The 16,207-nt window shown below is 49.9% G+C and overlaps 2 protein-coding genes and 1 long non-coding RNA gene across 8 annotated transcripts in view; 2 read left to right on the plus strand and 1 right to left on the minus strand.

Annotated features, from left to right (window-relative positions):
- Positions 1 to 4,888: 4,888 nt before the first annotated feature.
- On the plus strand, positions 4,889 to 8,863 carry EGR3 (early growth response 3). Of its 3 annotated transcripts, XM_039521616.1 has the most exons (3): positions 4,889 to 5,504; positions 5,694 to 5,756; positions 7,292 to 8,863. In XM_039521616.1, the coding sequence occupies exons 1-3, from the start codon at positions 5,351 to 5,353 to the stop codon at positions 8,299 to 8,301; spliced, it is 1,227 nt and encodes a 408-aa protein (XP_039377550.1). In that variant the 5' UTR covers positions 4,889 to 5,350; the 3' UTR covers positions 8,302 to 8,863. The 3 variants fall into 3 exon arrangements, with proteins under 3 accessions (XP_039377550.1, XP_039377551.1, XP_039377552.1); XM_039521617.1 differs by lacking the exon at positions 5,694 to 5,756 and having other exon boundaries at positions 4,893 to 5,504; XM_039521618.1 differs by lacking the exons at positions 4,889 to 5,504; positions 5,694 to 5,756 and adding an exon at positions 6,576 to 6,712.
- Positions 8,864 to 9,017: 154 nt separating this feature from the next.
- Positions 9,018 to 13,251, minus strand: LOC120396616. 2 transcript variants are annotated; one of them, XR_005593253.1, is made up of 3 exons: positions 13,075 to 13,251; positions 11,263 to 11,579; positions 9,018 to 9,155 (listed from the first exon to the last, which is right to left on the minus strand). It is a non-coding gene; the product is annotated as an uncharacterized LOC120396616 (long non-coding RNA). The 2 variants fall into 2 exon arrangements; XR_005593252.1 differs by lacking the exon at positions 9,018 to 9,155 and adding an exon at positions 9,217 to 9,342 and having other exon boundaries at positions 13,075 to 13,249.
- Positions 13,252 to 13,329: 78 nt separating this feature from the next.
- BIN3 (bridging integrator 3) overlaps positions 13,330 to 16,207 on the plus strand; it is a 79,019-nt gene continuing 76,141 nt past the window's right edge. Inside the window, exon 1 of one of the 3 annotated variants that reach the window (XM_039521620.1) lies at positions 13,330 to 13,496. The gene's annotated coding sequence lies outside the window, so the exon portion shown is untranslated. The remainder of the gene's footprint in view (positions 13,497 to 16,207) is intronic. The other 2 variants (XM_039521622.1, XM_039521623.1) reach the window with 2 other exon arrangements.

Here is a 16,207-nt window from a genome sequence, read left to right on the forward strand (position 1 = left end):
ATTCTGTGTTTGGCAGAGGAGGCAACCCGGGCACTAGAGTCGAGGGTCGAGTCCTGATCTGCACACCCTGACCCACCTGTGTGGCTGCTAAGCAGTTCTTGGAAGTAGGGGTGAGAGATCAGGCCCTCTTTGAGGAATCCAAGAGCATCATTTCTGGGAAGTATTTTTATATAATATAGGATAGGGCATATACTGCAACCTGATGCATTCCAGACACCCCCTCCCTGCCCCCAAATATGCCCATCAGAAGACTCCTTAGGAACCAGAGTTAAAAAATGCTATGTCTGGAGGGGGCCAAAATCTAGCAGAAGCAAGTGTAACCCACTGGTATTATGTTATCTCCCTCTGGGCCAGAGCCATAGAATCTGTGTGTCTGTTACAGCACCTAGCCACAGACACTGGTTTTTTAGCTATAGCTTTTAGCTCTGGAGGTGCCCTGTTCAACCCCCAGTGGGTCAACTAAAATGGCAGCCATCACACAAGCAAATTCCCACTACATCCCACTCTTTGCTTTGAAGAATGTGGGAATGGAAATCCCAGTTATCTCTGTATGAGTTTAGTGAGAGGGTGAAAAAGATCCTAACCCTTCTCTTATTTTTTTCTCCCAAAGATCCACGTATTCCTTGCACCACTAGTGATTTCCTATTCAAAGGTGGGACTGTGTAGTTTATAGTGTCATAGGTGTGTACATAAGGCTTTCCAGCCACATCATAGTCAAGGGACCAGACTCTGATTTAATTTATACCCGCATAAATCTGGAGCAACCCCTTTGATTTCAATGGAGCTACTCCAGATTTACATCAGTGTCACTAACAGTAGAATCTAGTTTAAAGTCCTTCTCCCAAGGAGTTTATAGTCTAAACTGAACAACTGAGATACACAGTATAATAATTCAGATACAGGAGAACTCAAAAATATAGATGCAGGAGCACTGGAATGAGTTACCTAGGGAGGTGGTGGAATCTCCTTCCTTAGAGTTTTAAGGCCCAGCTTGACAAACAGGGGCGGCTTTAGAAATTACACCGCCCCAAGCAGGGCGGCGCACTCGCCGCCCTTCCCCAGTCCCGCGGCCGGGGCAGAAGTGTCTGCGGCGGGTACGCTGATTCCGCGGCTCCGGTGGAGCATCCGCAGTCATGCCTGTGGGAGCTCCGTCCGAGCCGCGGGACCAGCGCACCTGCCGCAGTCATGCCTGCAGGAGCTCAAGCGGAGCCGCGGGAAGAGGGGACCCTCCGCAGTCATGCCTGCGGCAGCTCCGCTCATCCCGGGGCTCCGGTGGACCTCCCGCAGGCATGACTGCGGAAGGTCCGCCGGAGCCAAATGCCGCCCTGCCGGGACAATGCCACCCCACGCGCCTGCTTGGCGCGCTGGGGTCTGGAGCCGGCCCTGTTGACAAAGCCCTGGCTGGCATGATTTAGTTGGGGATTGGTCCTGCTTTGAGCAGGGGGTTGGACTAGATGACCTCCTGAGGTCCTTTCCAACCCTAATATTCTATTATTCGAACTCAAAGATTGGGAGCCCAGCCCTCTGTTCCATACAGAGCCATAAGGACTGCAGGATCAGGCCATAGTCAGTGCAAGGAACAAAGCTGGAAGGAGGAAAGAATCGGTCCCTTAAAATTCTGCAGCATCTGCCCCCAAGACAGTGGGAAGCGGGAGTGTTTGGTGCCATTCCCAGAGGGATGCCCTCTGTGTCCTAGCCCCCACTCTCAAAAGCTGGCAACATCCATTCTGCACACGACAGGGTAGTACATGGCTTGGCGTTTTATACTGTGGGATGTTCAATGAGCAGAATCAACACCACCTTCCTCCCCAGTTAGATCAATTGAGTAGCGTGACCAGACAGCAAGTGTGAAAATTGGGACAGGTCGGGGCAGGGAAATAGGCGCCTATATAAGACAAAGCCCCGAATATTAGGACTGTCCCTATAAAACTGAGACATCTGGTCACCCCAAGTGGGTCTTTTGGGGCTGAGGCCATAAGCACGCCAATCCCGATTGCTGAGTGTGGGCATTACAGATGCCAGGACTCCGCCACTCAGCATGGAGGTTATGCAGAACACACACACACACCCGTGCTGCCCTCTAGCTACTCTGCTGTGGGTGGGAGGGGGCTTGCCAGAGGCTGGCTGCACCCCTGCATGCAGCCCGGTGCCAGCTGAGCCTTCCACTGGCCCCGGACAGGGTCTGTCTGAGGCAGCGCGCTAGGGAGCGAGCCCAGCCCCGGGTCCCTGCAGGGGGAGCGGTCCCAGGCCGCGAGGGTGCAACCCCCCTCCCCCCTCTGGGCGGCTCCTTTAAAGGCTGCCAGTTCCGCTCGGTCTCTTTCCACTTGTAGCCGGGGAACCGGAACCCTGCTGCCATAGAAGGAGCTGGGGGTGGTGCCGGATCTGAGCCTTGTATGGAGCTTCCCCTGGGCTGCCTGCCTGGCCGGGCATCCCCCTCCTGCCGCCGGGGCTCCCTCCTGTCCCTGCCTGGCTGCAGCTGGCCCGCGGGCTGAGCTGGATCCGGAGGGGGGCAGAGGGCCCCTACCCCAGGGGGGGCAAGCACCTAAGGGGGCCGGGCTCCACGCCCCCCTTCCAGGCCCGGTTGGGGCTCTTTCACCCTCCAATGCCAGCAGCTAACGGGGCCCTGCTCTACCCCTGCAATTCAGGGTTACCTTTCCCGGTGCAAACACCTCCTGGGGTAATGGCCCTGCAGAGCTTTCCCCCCTCCAAGCAATGGGGCACAGTTCCCCTCTAGGCACTGTAAACTCCTAATGGGGCAGAGTGAAGCGACCCCCCCGGGGGCAGGACTACACCCCCTCCCACTAGTACACATCTAAGGGGCATGTCCCCGCACCCCAAGTTTGCAGCTGAGAGCTCTCCCAGACAGCAGTGTAACTTCACCCGGAGAGGCAGGGTGTTGTCTTTTTGTTCTGTGTTCCTACAACAAGCAGCAAAATGGGGTCCTGCTCCAGGACTAGGGCTCCTAGGCGCTATGGCAATAGAAATAATATAATTACTGTGTGTTAGTTTCACAGGCATCGGATGGGGACAGCCTTGCCTCCCAACGGAGTTCAGGGATCATCGTGATGTGCCCTCCCCTTCCCCCTTCAAACATGCTGCCCCCAAGTGTAAAATGTACCCGACCCCCACCCAGAAATGAAAATAATGGCACATGTTCACTCCCACCCAATTCCCCCAAGGAGTTCAAGGCCACACCTTCCCACTAAAAGAAGAGGCATGTTTCTGATTATGCAGGCCCGCCCCAAGCGTGCAGTTCAGGGCTCACTCTGAAAAATAAATCAGGGATCTAAAGATGCACAATCAACCCCTCTGCCCCCGCCCCCGCTCAAGTGTGCAGTTAGAGATTCATCCGCAAATGCAGAAATCTCATGCTGAATCCTCCTCCCTACCTTCTCAGATTCAGATTTCCTACACATGGATTTCACTCGCATTGCAAAGCTGGCCCTGCAGGAACTGGGTAAGTGGAGCTGTTGCAACATAGAATTTTTCCATACATTTGCTATATAACTCGGAGGGTTTTATTTAAAGATAGCATCAGTTGGCACACTTAGCACGAAACCACCTAATTACTGACGCCTTGGAAGTGCCAAACTTTGAAGGGGGAGGAGAGGTTAAAAATCACAGGCGACCAACGAGTGTAACCAGCTTTAAATTATGCAAAGTGCTCCTGTGCATAATACCAAGGAGAGAGGTGCCGTGGCTACTGGATGCAAATTCATTTCTTTTCCTCTCCCATGATTAGCTTGAAAAGAAATCTCAAGTCTGCCGTGACTTCTGCAAGTTCAGCACCTTTAAACCAAGTATCAGAGGGGTAGCCATGTTAGTCTGGATCTGTAAAAGCAGCAAAGAGTCCTGTGGCACCTTATAGACTAACAGACGTTTTGGAGGATGAGCTTTTGTGGGTGAATACCCACTTCGTCGGATGCATGTCACCTTTAAACCAATGGTCTTAAGCACCTCACGCCCACAAAACACTGCCTGACACTGTGCAATGTGCCCTCCATCGCTCACTGTTCTTGGTTCCCTTGGAAATGAAACCGTTTTCCTGTGGCCAGTTTTGCTTCCCAGCGTTGCGTATGCACAAAACCCAACACATTAAGCCTCTAGTTCCTCAAGAGAAGATCTTGGTTCGGACCCTTGTCTCCAGACCTACCTATGGGGGGAGGACGGGGGAATGCATGGAGTTCGCATATACTAAATTGTGACTTACTAAGTAATCCATAGGTATAGCTCCCCAAATGAAAGTGTTTCTTTGCAGGCAGGAGTTTGTTTGGGGGCGGGGGGGTGTTTCAAGTTATGCACAGTGGTTATTTCCTGTTTAGCTTTACAGATGTACATTGACAACTTAGCAAAGTTACAGCAAGCAACTAGTCAATTACCATATACGCCGATTCTATTTAAAACACGGTTTGCTTTAAAAACACAATCCGATGGCACCACTGCAGGCCCCTGATTTGTTTGTGTTGCAAAGGGGACCTGGGTGACCACCCAGGGCTGGGCACGGGTAAGTTCAGTGGCTAGATCTTCTCTTTCAAGAAGATGCGAAGTCATCTCAAAGTCACGACGAGCGCTGTTTCTTTAAAAGTCCACTCTGGCTGACGGAGGCAGAGAGGTGCCTCTCCAGCCATGCCCGAGATAAATAATAATAGCGAGCGCCCGGTGCACAAGAGCGCGGTCAAATCTTTGCCCGGGTTAGGCAGGGCAGCCTGTCGTTCAGATGTGCTTTCAGAGCTACATAGCCGATAAAGAGACTTTTTTAGTGCACCGAGGTGCTTTCAAAATCGTGCACCGGGTCCCTTGCTTTGCATCGCAGTTGCAAAGCAGCATTGGCTGAGGCGCTGCTTCCTGCTTTCTAGTTTTCCATTGTGAGGAGCTTCCATTGTGACGTATCCCCCTCGGCTGGGCTTTGTCTGTCCATATATGGGCAGCTACGTCACGGAGCTTTCCAGTGCCTCACATAAATAGGCTGTGGATTTCCCTGGCTGAACATTTGGGCAGCAGTGAGTGAACCTGCTCGCAAGAGAGGGGGACAGAGACAGAGCGACAGAGACAAGGAGGGAGGAGGGATCAAATACTCCCACCGGCTTCTACGAGATCTGCAAGCCAGATCACCCCCTCCCACTCGAGGAAACGCCACCAAGGACCCACTGAGGATTGTACCCCCATCCCTTTCCCCCGCCTCCGCAAACCACCCCCAACTCCCCCGCCTACCGTCCCTCAAAACCCCCTTCCCCCACCCCAACTTTTCTCTTGCATGATTTCCCTTGCACGGATTTGCCACTCGGATCGGATGCCGTTTCATTGGGAGCTGAGCTCAGAGCCACGCTGAACCTGCTTCTCCTCCAGTGCTATGACAGGCAAACTCGTGGAGAAGCTGCCGGGGACCATGAACACTTTGATGAACCAGTTGCCTGACAATCTGTACCCAGAGGAGATCCCCAACTCTCTGAATATCTTCTCCAGCAGCAGCGAGTCAGTGGCTCACTACAACCAGATGGCTGCAGGTAAGGGGAAGGGATATATGGGGAGGAGAGGGGGTGGGGGTAAAGGAGGAGGACGCGTGTTGTGTGTGGGGTGTGATGGAGCCTAGAAGGGAAAGGAGACGGTGGGGCTGGGAATCTTTCCCCCACCCACCCATCCATCCGTCCTCTTCTTTATGTGTTTCTATGCGTTCGCTGTCTCCGCTGCTGCAGGGTTTTCCTTCGCTTCTCGGGGCTGTAGTGGGGAGTGGAAGCTGCCAGACAGAGAGGTGGCAGGTATGGTGCCGCTGCAGAATCGCTGGGTGTCGGAGGGTGGGCAGCGGGTCCTGAGGTGCAGGCTTAAAGGGGCCATCTCCAGCCAACCCGGGCGCTATTCAAAGTCATGGATGCTTCCCCTTGGAGAGGGTGTATATTATACGTGCGTGTGTAAATGCAGTGTGACTCTGTGTGTGTTAGGTGTCTCTCCCTCTGTGTGTGTATCTATCTAGAGATATCGATATCTGTGCCGTGTATTCCATGGGGTTTGTCTGGAGTCTGCTGCCCATTGCTGCCTTAGGCACTGGGGAGAAATAATCCGGCACAGACTTTTTATGAATATTGTTGTCAGAACGATAAGGGTGTGGGTGTGTGAAATCTATTTTCCAACATGGGGCTGCAGCGGGAGTGGTGGGAACAGGGAGCTTTCGGGGGAGGAGGAGATGGAGCAAACCCTTGGGGAGACAGGTGAGCCTGTAAGGCAGAGAAGCGATGGCTCCGCTCTCTCACTCCGCACCCCACCCCTCTCCTGGGCCAGGAGTACTTGGGTGCTGCTGAAGTTGCCCCGGCTGCTGCTCTGGTTTCTTCCGACTTGATTTCTTGGCTGGGGGGGGGGGGGAGGAGGAGAGGGAAGGGAGGGGTGTTCCTGGAACCTCGATCCCCGCTCAGGGAGCCGACCCGGTTCTGCCGGCCCCTCTGCACACCTCTGCCCGGATCCGAACCGCGGTAGCTCTTGTGTTTTGCCAATTCAATCCGCTGCAGGATTGCAACTCCACAGCTGCGCTGCTCGCTCTAAAACTCCCTTGTATCTTCCATAACTGGGCTGGACGCAGAAAACACGGCAAGTTTGTAAAGCGCTGGTGGCCGGACACGGGTCCCTTGGAGTCCCCAGCTCTGCCTGTGGGGTGGCAAAGCACCTGGACACCAGTAGAGAGACCAGTTCGCTCTTGGCAGCCTGAGCCTACCTGTAACTTCAGGTACCTGCTTCCTCCTGACCCACCTTGAGAGCTTTACTGGGCTGTAGCCATACAAGACAACACAATGCGTGTCTCTCTAGTCCGTGTGTGTATGTGTGTGTGTGTGTAGTTGTCACCCCTAGAGCTGTCTTCGTGGAGATGTATATGCAGTCTATATGTAAATTGTCCCAGCTGTCTATAACTGCGTGTGTGTGAATACCTATGGGTATGTATTTGTGTATCAGTGTGTATGTGTGAGCACAGGTGTGTGTATTTGTGGCTGTGTGTGTGTCACTACCCACGTATGGATACACATGGCTGTGGGTGAAAGTACCATAGCTGTGTATAATATAGATCTCTGCTAAGCTGCTGTTTCATTTTCCTGCTTGTTACCTGGGCAGTGGTTTGGGATTGAGCCACAGTTCTAGGTAAAAGTCCCTCACTAGGGTATTTCTCGCCCCATCCCACCTCTCTGGGTGTCCCAGATTTTAGACCCCGTCCCGTTTTCCCTCCTCCTGTTTCATCTAGGGCCCCAACATTTTTGCCTGCACCACTCTCTGACGCGGCGTTACTCATCCCCCTTCTCTTTCCTTTTTGCAGAGAATGTTATGGATATTGGATTAGCGAACGAAAAGACCAACCAAGAGCTGTCGTCCTATTCGGGTTCATTCCAACCCACCCCTGGCAACAAGACTGTTACCTACCTGGGGAAATTTGCTTTCGATTCCCCGTCCAACTGGTGTCAGGATAATATTATCAGCCTCATGAGCGCTGGGATTCTGGGGGTGCCCCCTTCCTCCAGTGCCATCACCAGCACCCAGACCTCTACAGCCAGCATGGTGCAGAACCAGGGCGAGGTGGACCAGATGTACCCTGCGCTGCCCCCCTATTCCTCCTGCAGTGACCTCTACCCGGAGCCAGTGTCCTTTCACGACCCCCAAAGCAACCCAGGGCTCACCTATTCCCCCCAGGATTACCAAGCAGCCAAGCCAGCCTTGGACAGTAACCTCTTCCCCATGATCCCAGACTATAACCTCTATCACCACCCCAACGAGATGGGCACGCTCACTGAACACAAACCCTACCAGAGCTTGGATCCCATTCGGGTCAACCCTCCCCCCATCACCCCGCTGGAGACCATCAAAGCCTTCAAGGACAAACAGATCCACCCCAGCTTCGGCAGCCTCCAGCAGCAGCCCCTCACCCTCAAGCCCATCCGGCCCAGGAAGTACCCCAACCGGCCCAGCAAAACCCCGCTCCACGAGCGACCCCACGCGTGCCCGGCCGAGGGCTGCGACCGGCGCTTCTCCAGATCCGACGAGCTCACGAGGCACCTGAGGATCCACACTGGCCACAAGCCCTTCCAGTGCCGCATCTGCATGAGGAGCTTCAGCCGCAGCGACCACCTCACCACCCACATCCGCACCCACACGGGCGAGAAGCCCTTCGCCTGCGAGTTCTGCGGGCGCAAGTTTGCGCGCAGCGACGAGCGCAAGAGACACGCCAAGATCCACCTGAAGCAGAAGGAGAAGAAGGCCGACAAGGGCTCCTCTTCCTCCTCCTCCTCCCCGCCCGTGTCCTTGGCCCCGGTGGTCACCACCTGCGCATGAGGTTCCCGCCCCGATCCCTGGTCCCAGTGCCTCCCAATTGCTGCCTTTAGCAAAAGCGCAAACATGGGGATCCCTCACCAAGGAACAGTTGGCAGTGCGCGTACCTCCCCTCCCGTCCCTGCTTCACCGGGGTGGGGACTTCGCTTTCAATCGGATCGTCTTGATCCGAATCGGCTGCGGGAGGGGCGAGGGAGCCCCCCACTTCTCCCAGCGGAGCGTAGTGGGGGGCGGGTGAGGGGTTGCAGGGCTGTGATGTGCCAGCTGTGGAAAGGCATGCGGTGCGAGCAAGGGTGGTGGTGACGGTGTCGGGGAAGCTCCCCGCTCCGAATATGCGCGCCCCCTTCCTCCCCCCCTCGCTACTCATTGGAGGTGGCGGGGGGAGCACCAAAGCGCAGTGCTTGCTGCCCGTTGAGACTGTGCGTCCCTGTGTGTGTATGTGACTCTGAGCTGAACTGGGCTGCTTCGGTGTCAAACCACCCCCAAAGGACTCTGGACAATGGAGAGAACCAAGCCACCTCTTGGACATAGTGGGGACCTTGGGTATCATTGGAATGGGTGGCCTTCCATCTGATCTAAATGTTTCTTACAGAAATGCCTAGGATGCTGCTGCTGCTGCTGCTTCTGGTCTCCTGCCCCCCTCCTCTTGGAGCTGCTTCCTTTATGTTTTCCTGGTCTCTTCACTACTTGTCTTGGAGGCACGTCCTCTGATGTGCTGGAGAAGGGATATGGCTTGGGATCAGCTCTTGGCTGCTCCAGATTTATCTTCATGGGTTTATTTTTTAAACCGATTTCCTTTACAGGTTCATCCTCTGTCTCCTTCCTCCTCACCTCTTCCACCCAAAGTATCCTCCCTTCTGGAAGGAAGAAAGAAAGAGGCAAATACCCCTAAATTTCACCATTTCACTCCACTTGGTGTTTTAGTTCATGTCACATTTAGTAGAAAAACCCTTGGGAAGAGAGGGAGAAACATCTTTCTCCCTTTCATCTGGAGGAGAAGAGGTTGTTGCCATTTCTGTTCTTGTTACCATCTCTACAGCAGTTCTGAATTAAAATATAATAAAAAATATATACAGTATGTATTTGTTAATGTCACTATTGGCTTTCTAGTACAGTACCAACCATATATAAAGGTATATAAGTATTTACAGCTTTAATGTTTTATTTTTGGAGAAGAGAAAATAACTGTGAGGAGTAAAATTTTACTCCAAACTTTCCTCCAAAGGGAAGATGGGGGATTTGTATTCAACTAAAATCCTCTTTTATCACACCCAAATCCACCTCCCAGTTGTCCTCTGTAAGCAGCTCTGAATGTACTTGCTCAATTGAACCCTAAGAAAGAGGGGGAAAGTGGAGCTGCTTAGCAGCTTTCATCAAAGATCTGACTGAATGTACTGTTGTTACCTATTCAATCTTTTTCCCCTGTGGCTAATATACTGTTGGGGTGAGGGAGGGAGGGGGGAAGTAATTGAGTTTACAGGATGTCTGATTTAAAGTCACTTTATGCATCTTTTCGCCCTTTATTTTTTTTCCAAAGCATCACTTTTCTGTGGTGGATTTAAATGGACTAGCTATCTAGATCTTTAAAAAGAAACTAAAAGGGAAGTGGGTGATGAATTTCCAGGTACTTCTTAGCTTAATCTGGGTTGACAATATAATGTTGGGGAGGGTGGGAGGGAAGATACTGATTGATCATTCTTTTCAACAGAAGGGAAATTCTTTACAGAAATGCAGAAAACAGTATTTTGCTGAATACTTTTTATAATGTGACATATTTTTATTTTATTTGGTCACTTCAAAAAACACAGGGAGGAGAAATCAGTTATCCTTCTATATTATTTTTTTCCTTTCTCCTTCTGGTATGTGCATGTCACTGCATGACTGCTCTGATTTTTTCTTCTTTTGTTTTAATAAAACTGTGCTCAGACATTTAAGCTAAACTAAACAAAAATAATAATTATTTAAAAAAATATTTGTTGCCAAAAGGTTGTGCTATTCAGGTTTGATGTCTGCATGTGATTTTTTTTTTCTAAAAAACAAAGCAAAACAAAAACCATACAACATAAAGGAGAAGAGAGAAAATGCAATCTAGTTTATGTGAACTGAAAGGAACACACACAAAAAAATCAGGTTTAACCATGCAAACCTAAGGGAATGATATTTTTGAAAGTCTTTTGTATAAAGTTGAGTACTTAGAGAAAAAAAAAAGACCTACCAGATGTAATATATTTTGTGGATGTTTTTATTTCTTGGATTTATAGTACCTTATACTAAGGTTAAAAAAATTATGCTTGATATTGTGAAAAGGTGATAATTTTCACACACATTTCATTTGCTCATTTGTCACGTTGTAATGCAAATATGATAGTTAATGCATACAGCATTTTTAAGAAAAAAATCAGAAATATTGAACTGATGTATTGTTGTACCATTTGCACTGTGAGCAAATGCTAATGCAGTAAATATATTGTGTTTGCTGACAATCAAATCCTGTAGTAAATATCTTTATTTTATCTTTCTTTAAAAATATGTATACATATATATATATATATTCTGAATATGTGTATATATATATATATTCAGTGTATATATATATATATACACTGAAAAATCTCTAATATGTAAAGAAAATGTTAAAATGGCTTTCTTGAAACGTGCAGGATGTTAGGCATTGTGCATCTCTATAGATCATATCTGGAATCTGTTTGTACATTTTCTAGTGATTCTGATATGATTTTTTTAAAATAACCCATCCTTTTACCAATCCCATCTACTTCAGGTTCTGTTTACAGGGCTAAGTGGTCAGAACTTAGGGTAACCAGGACTGGCCACATTAAGTCTTATTGCTCCTCATAATCCTCCCATTTCCATTTCCCAATGTATCACAGAAATTAGAAATGGAAGAAATCTGTTAAGAATTGAAGGGCCTGATCCAAAATCCAGGGACATCAATGGGAGCATTACCCTGAAGTAGTCTTTGCAGCAAGCCCCTAATCCAGTCTCATCATTTGGAGGGTGGGCTGTTCCGCACAATATCTTCTTCAGGGCTCTGCCCAGTCTTGAATTTGTAATTGACGGATGCTGTCACCATTTTACAGATGCTCTTAATTGTAAGTTGCAAGGCTCTGTTGTATCTGCTGGATAACGGAGGGTGAAAAGGGGTCTGGTGGGTTCAGCTGAGGTGTTAATACTCTACCTCCTTCCCCAAGTCAAATCACTGCAGGTATAGAAAACAGGAGATCTGTTCCATTCTGTAGGTCATCTGAGATGAAGTACATGGGCTAGAAATAATGCAAGGGTTTTAGAAACTGCTGTAGTAACTGAAGGAAAGAAAAAGCCTCCAATGGGAGATTAAATATGATAAGAAACTTAGATAGTTTGAATGGACATGTTCCTCCTTACACCCCAAATTCAAGTGCACAGTGAGTCCTGGAGGACTGAGAAGCTTAATTCGTTACCATTTAGAAAGTGCTTTAACGGAAAGGACTGGAGAAGAGCTAGAGGAGTATTCTGTTAAGCAATAGCTCATCTTGTTAGCAGGTGGGAGTAGCTGTGACTACTCACTCGAGGAAGCTGCTGGGAATAGGACTGGCACTTGCTCAGGTTTTTGCCATACCCATAAATGCACACCCCTCCAGATCATAAGGCCTGTTGTTCAGCCCCTGCTCCTCTTTTCTTCAATAGGAACAAAGGGCATGTAAGGGTGGTAGGCCATGGTTCAGTAAGGAAGCACGTGCCTAACCTGGACTTCAGTGGGACTACATGTGTGCTTGAAGTCAGGCATGTTCTTAAGTACCTTGTTGAACGAGGGCCAGAATGAGTCCTCGCGTGGTGGCTGGGTGGGTCTGTTTGGGTACAGTTAGAGCAGTTGGACCCCCATTAACATTATATTCCTCCAAGGAATAATTCTCTCTTGGGTTACAACATCTTCAATCATACAAACCCAGCAAAGGAAGAGTTTCTTTTCTCGGCTTGGTGTACATCCTCCTCTCTAACCTGCCCTCCCCCATACTCTTCTCCTTACTCTCTTCTGCATTAAGAACCTAGACTCACGCAAGTTACTGGGGCAAAGGGGAAGTAGCTGAAGCAGTTTTGGCAAATCTCATGTACTTCAGATTTTGTCCGGGGGCAGGCCCTGAAGTAATTAACTGCTACTGCCGGGTCAATGCAGTTTTAATTGCTGTAATTTCACTAATATTTTTTCCTTATATGGTCTTTACATTCCAGTAGACCCAGTGGGGCAAATTATCTGTGGTGTGACTCCAGTGATGTGAAATCAGGGGTAAATTTGGCCCAGTCTTGCAAGTTGGAAGGGATTTGTTTTGCGCTAAGTATCAGCTTTGAAATACCTAGACTCTCCCGAACCACAGGTTCAAATCCTAGCAGGGTCCGCCCAACTTTTCCCCTTCCCCTGGAGGTAAGTTTGATTTCTGTGTGCTGATTAGTGCATGTGGCTCACTGACATGAGACCACGAGAGCTGACACTCTATCTGCAGTGCCTGCACATTAGCTATCCCATGATTCCTGCCATAAGATTAAGGGCTTGTGCCAATGTTTTTAGTGAGCAGTTCCCCCCACCACCCCCAACACTGCTGTGACGTTTGCCGTGGGCACGTTGTCCAGGGCTGGTGGCTGCCTTGCAATGGCTGGTGACGTGTTTTCTCTGAGGATATGGTTTTGGGATGGAAGGCGCTATATAAAAATAAGGCAGTCTCTTGTTGCCTATTTCCGTGTGCAATTACTTGGCCCTTTCAGTTCATACAGTTCAGAACACACCTGGGTATTGATGGGTTTCCTCTGGAGATTTCTCTTGGAGGTTAGAGGCCTCCCCTTTTTCAGCTTGAGATCCAGGTAGCTACAGTGAGACACTAATAAGCATAGGGAATTTGCAAAGCTAGGGGAAGAATTTTCCCCTGTGCCCAGAAGTGAAATAAACTGGTCTCTTTGTGATGACCGAGTGTCAGTGAAACAGAGCATTGTGACAGGATAATGGTCTCCCGCCGCTGTCAGCACAGTCATTGTAAATGTGTAACCTTCCCTTGTCCCCAAGGGGGTGACACTGATCTTTCCAGTGTGTGACACAGACCCTGAAAGGAGGCCTCAACAGCCACAAATAGAGCAGGAATCCCAGACCACCATGGGGATCTTGTCTGTAATGTTTACAATGAACTGTCCTTTGTATTTCTGAGAGAGACAAGGTGGGTGAGGTATATCTTTCATTGGACCAACTTCTGTGGGTGAAAGAAACAAGGTTTTGAGCTCCACAGCGTTCTTCTTCTGGTCTGTATTTCTGTCACTGTCAACAGTTTGCACTTAAAAAATGGTGAGACCAGAACAAGTCTGTTGGGGATCAAGGTAAATTTGGGTCTGTGGCACGGGATGCCTCATGTAAGGTCTGACAAGAGAGAGGGGTGTGGTGGTAGCTAAAGATGCCATCTTGGAGTCCCTCTGCCACAACAGGGAATCCTTCGTGGTTGTTTCAGAAGAGTTTCCCACCAAAACAATCCTTTTAGGGTGGAACTGGAGAAGGAGTGGGGAGGTTGCCTTTTGTTGTGGAAGGAGTCCAAGTGGGCAGGGCCCATCGGGTATGTCTGCGCTGCAGAGTTAGCTTGGGTGATCGGCACCTGGTTTAGTCTGAGTTCCCGTGTCCTCACTGGAGCTGTACTTCCCCAATGTGTGTCACAAGGACTTCTCCTGGGGCACATCCCATGGTTCTTTGTGCTGCAGTCAGCTGAAACACTCTTTTTCCCAATGAATTCTAGGATAAATGGTCTGTCCTTCTGGGCACATGGGTGGAATTGTAGGAAGGCACTTGAGGGATTTAGCCTGTGTCCTCACTGCCAAGTGGGCAGGTTACCAGCCCAAGTGAAAGCAGAACCCAAGCTTTAACCTAGCCCCCTGCCGGGCCAGTTAGGCTGGGTGGAAAGCACCCAGTATTCTCAGGAGAGAGAGTTTTGTGTATGGATGGGAGGAGGATTAGGGACAACACCCAAGTAACAGCCTCGGTTAACGCCGCAGTGAGGACCTCCCCATAGTGTGTCACTGCTGTTTGGGACTGGGACTGCTGGATGTTTCTAGCCAAGAAGTTTATTGTTCCAAGCAAGGGACCTGCGGTTCTTCCGGCCCAATCCTGATCTCACCGAAGTCCACAACAAACCTTCCATTGACTTCAGTGAGAGCTGGATTGGGCCCTCACATAAGGCAGGCCAGCTACTTCTGCTGTCCCCTGTGATGTAGGTATTGAGTATTTGCAGGCTGAACCCTGCAAGGTGCTGAGCACCCTGCGTTCTCCTGATGTCAATGGGAGTGCAGCATCTTGCAGGAAGGCTGATGGTTGCTCAGGGAGTACAATGCTTTCCGGCCCCCTTCTGGACTGGCTGGCATACGTGTGCTGTTACCAGTCACACACCAGTTTATCTGGAATAGATCTGGTCTCTCTCTCTCTTTAACAGTGCCCTTTAATTTTATGAATAAGCTCACTGGCTGATGTTTAGCCTTTGCAGTAATAACATCACTTCACCCTTGTCTGGCACCTCCCAGCCCAGGCTCTTAAAGGACTTGACAAACATTTAATTAAGCCCAACAGCCCCCTACGAGGTAGGTTTCATTTCCCAACTAAGGCACAGGGAACAGAAACCGCGTCCCCAAGGTCACAATGAGCTCAGGACAACAGCCCAGGAGTCCTGGCACCCAGCCCATTGCTGTAATCCCTAAACCCAGCTCCCTTCCTACAGTGGGGGCATAGAACCCAAGAACCCGACTCCCCATAACTGCTCGAGCTGTTTGACCACTCTCCTCTGCCTCCGCTCGCCCCATATGGCATAACACTGCATCTTCTCAAGAGGGTCTGGCTGACATTTGGTCCCGTATTTGGATTCCCCTCTCCTTGAAGTCAGTAGTTTGTGTGGAACCAATTTTTCCTTACACTGTGTGACAATTTCTTGCCCCAGATTTCAGCATAAACATTTCTAGAGGAGAGTAGGAGTCGTGCCTGTGGAAGCTGTTTGGGTAGATTATAATGTTCAGTCCTTGTACACGCCTCCTTTGCAGACAGTTGAAAGAAGGGCCATTTGAAATTGCTCCCTAAATCTGCCGGGCCTTTTTAAAGGTCTCCTAGTCTAACCAATCTGTGCCCTCTTGGAAGGGGAGCCCTGCTATTGCTGATGCAGGCAGGGGCCATGGGCTGGGGGGACTCCAAAAGGGAGCTGTTGTGTTTCATTAATATCAGCAGTTGTGTGGGTTGAGCTCCATGCAAGGTCTGTTCTATCGATTGCTGGTGGTGGACGAGCCCACAGGAGACTGACGACTCACATCTCTAACTCCTTCTTTAAATGATTTATAGGAGTCATTCCTATTACTGCCCCTGAAAGTCTATTCCTTATAGCAAGAGCTCTCTGTGTAGAGGAAGCAGCTAAAATTCCATCCATGCTTGGCTTTCCCTTGCAGCTGATCCCATCTCTGTTCAAATGCCTTCTCGTTCCATCTTTTTGGTTGTGTTTTCCCTGCTTTTTGCTTCAGAGTTTATCCTGCCCTTCCCCCCCAGTCATCACTCTTGCCCCCAATGCTAGTGACAAATCTAATCCCCATCGTGCCGAAGCATCTCCCAGGTATTTATCCACAGAGTGCACCCCTGTGAATTGGGGAAGTGTCCTTTTTCCCCACATTGGGGAGGGGGAACGGAGGCGCACAGAAGAGGAGCAATTTGTCCAAGGTCACGTGAGGGAGAGCTGGGAATGAACCCTGATCTCCAGAGTCTTTAGTTCAGTGCCTTAGACACAAGGCTGTCTTTCCTCCCTGCCAGAGATGGGGCAGCAGAGGGGCAATGCAGGAACTTCCACACAGTGTTGTTTGTTGGTGCTAGGTCCAATCAAGTTTTAAATAACCTAAACTGTGGGCTTCTCCATGATCT

The sequence above is a fragment of the Mauremys reevesii genome, linkage group 2, assembly GCF_016161935.1.
Source record: "Mauremys reevesii isolate NIE-2019 linkage group 2, ASM1616193v1, whole genome shotgun sequence".
NCBI classification, from domain to species: domain Eukaryota; kingdom Metazoa; phylum Chordata; order Testudines; family Geoemydidae; genus Mauremys; species Mauremys reevesii.

Bases quoted from the DNA above. Each gene is read 5' to 3' on its own strand.
- EGR3 (XM_039521616.1), top strand. From the start codon at position 5,351: ATGACAGGCAAACTCGTGGAGAAGCTGCCGGGGACCATGAACACTTTG. The intron at 5,505-5,693 runs GTAAGGGGAAGG...CCGCTGCTGCAG, and splicing joins CTACAACCAGATGGCTGCAG to GGTTTTCCTTCGCTTCTCGG. The intron at 5,757-7,291 runs GTATGGTGCCGC...TCCTTTTTGCAG, and splicing joins GCCAGACAGAGAGGTGGCAG to AGAATGTTATGGATATTGGA.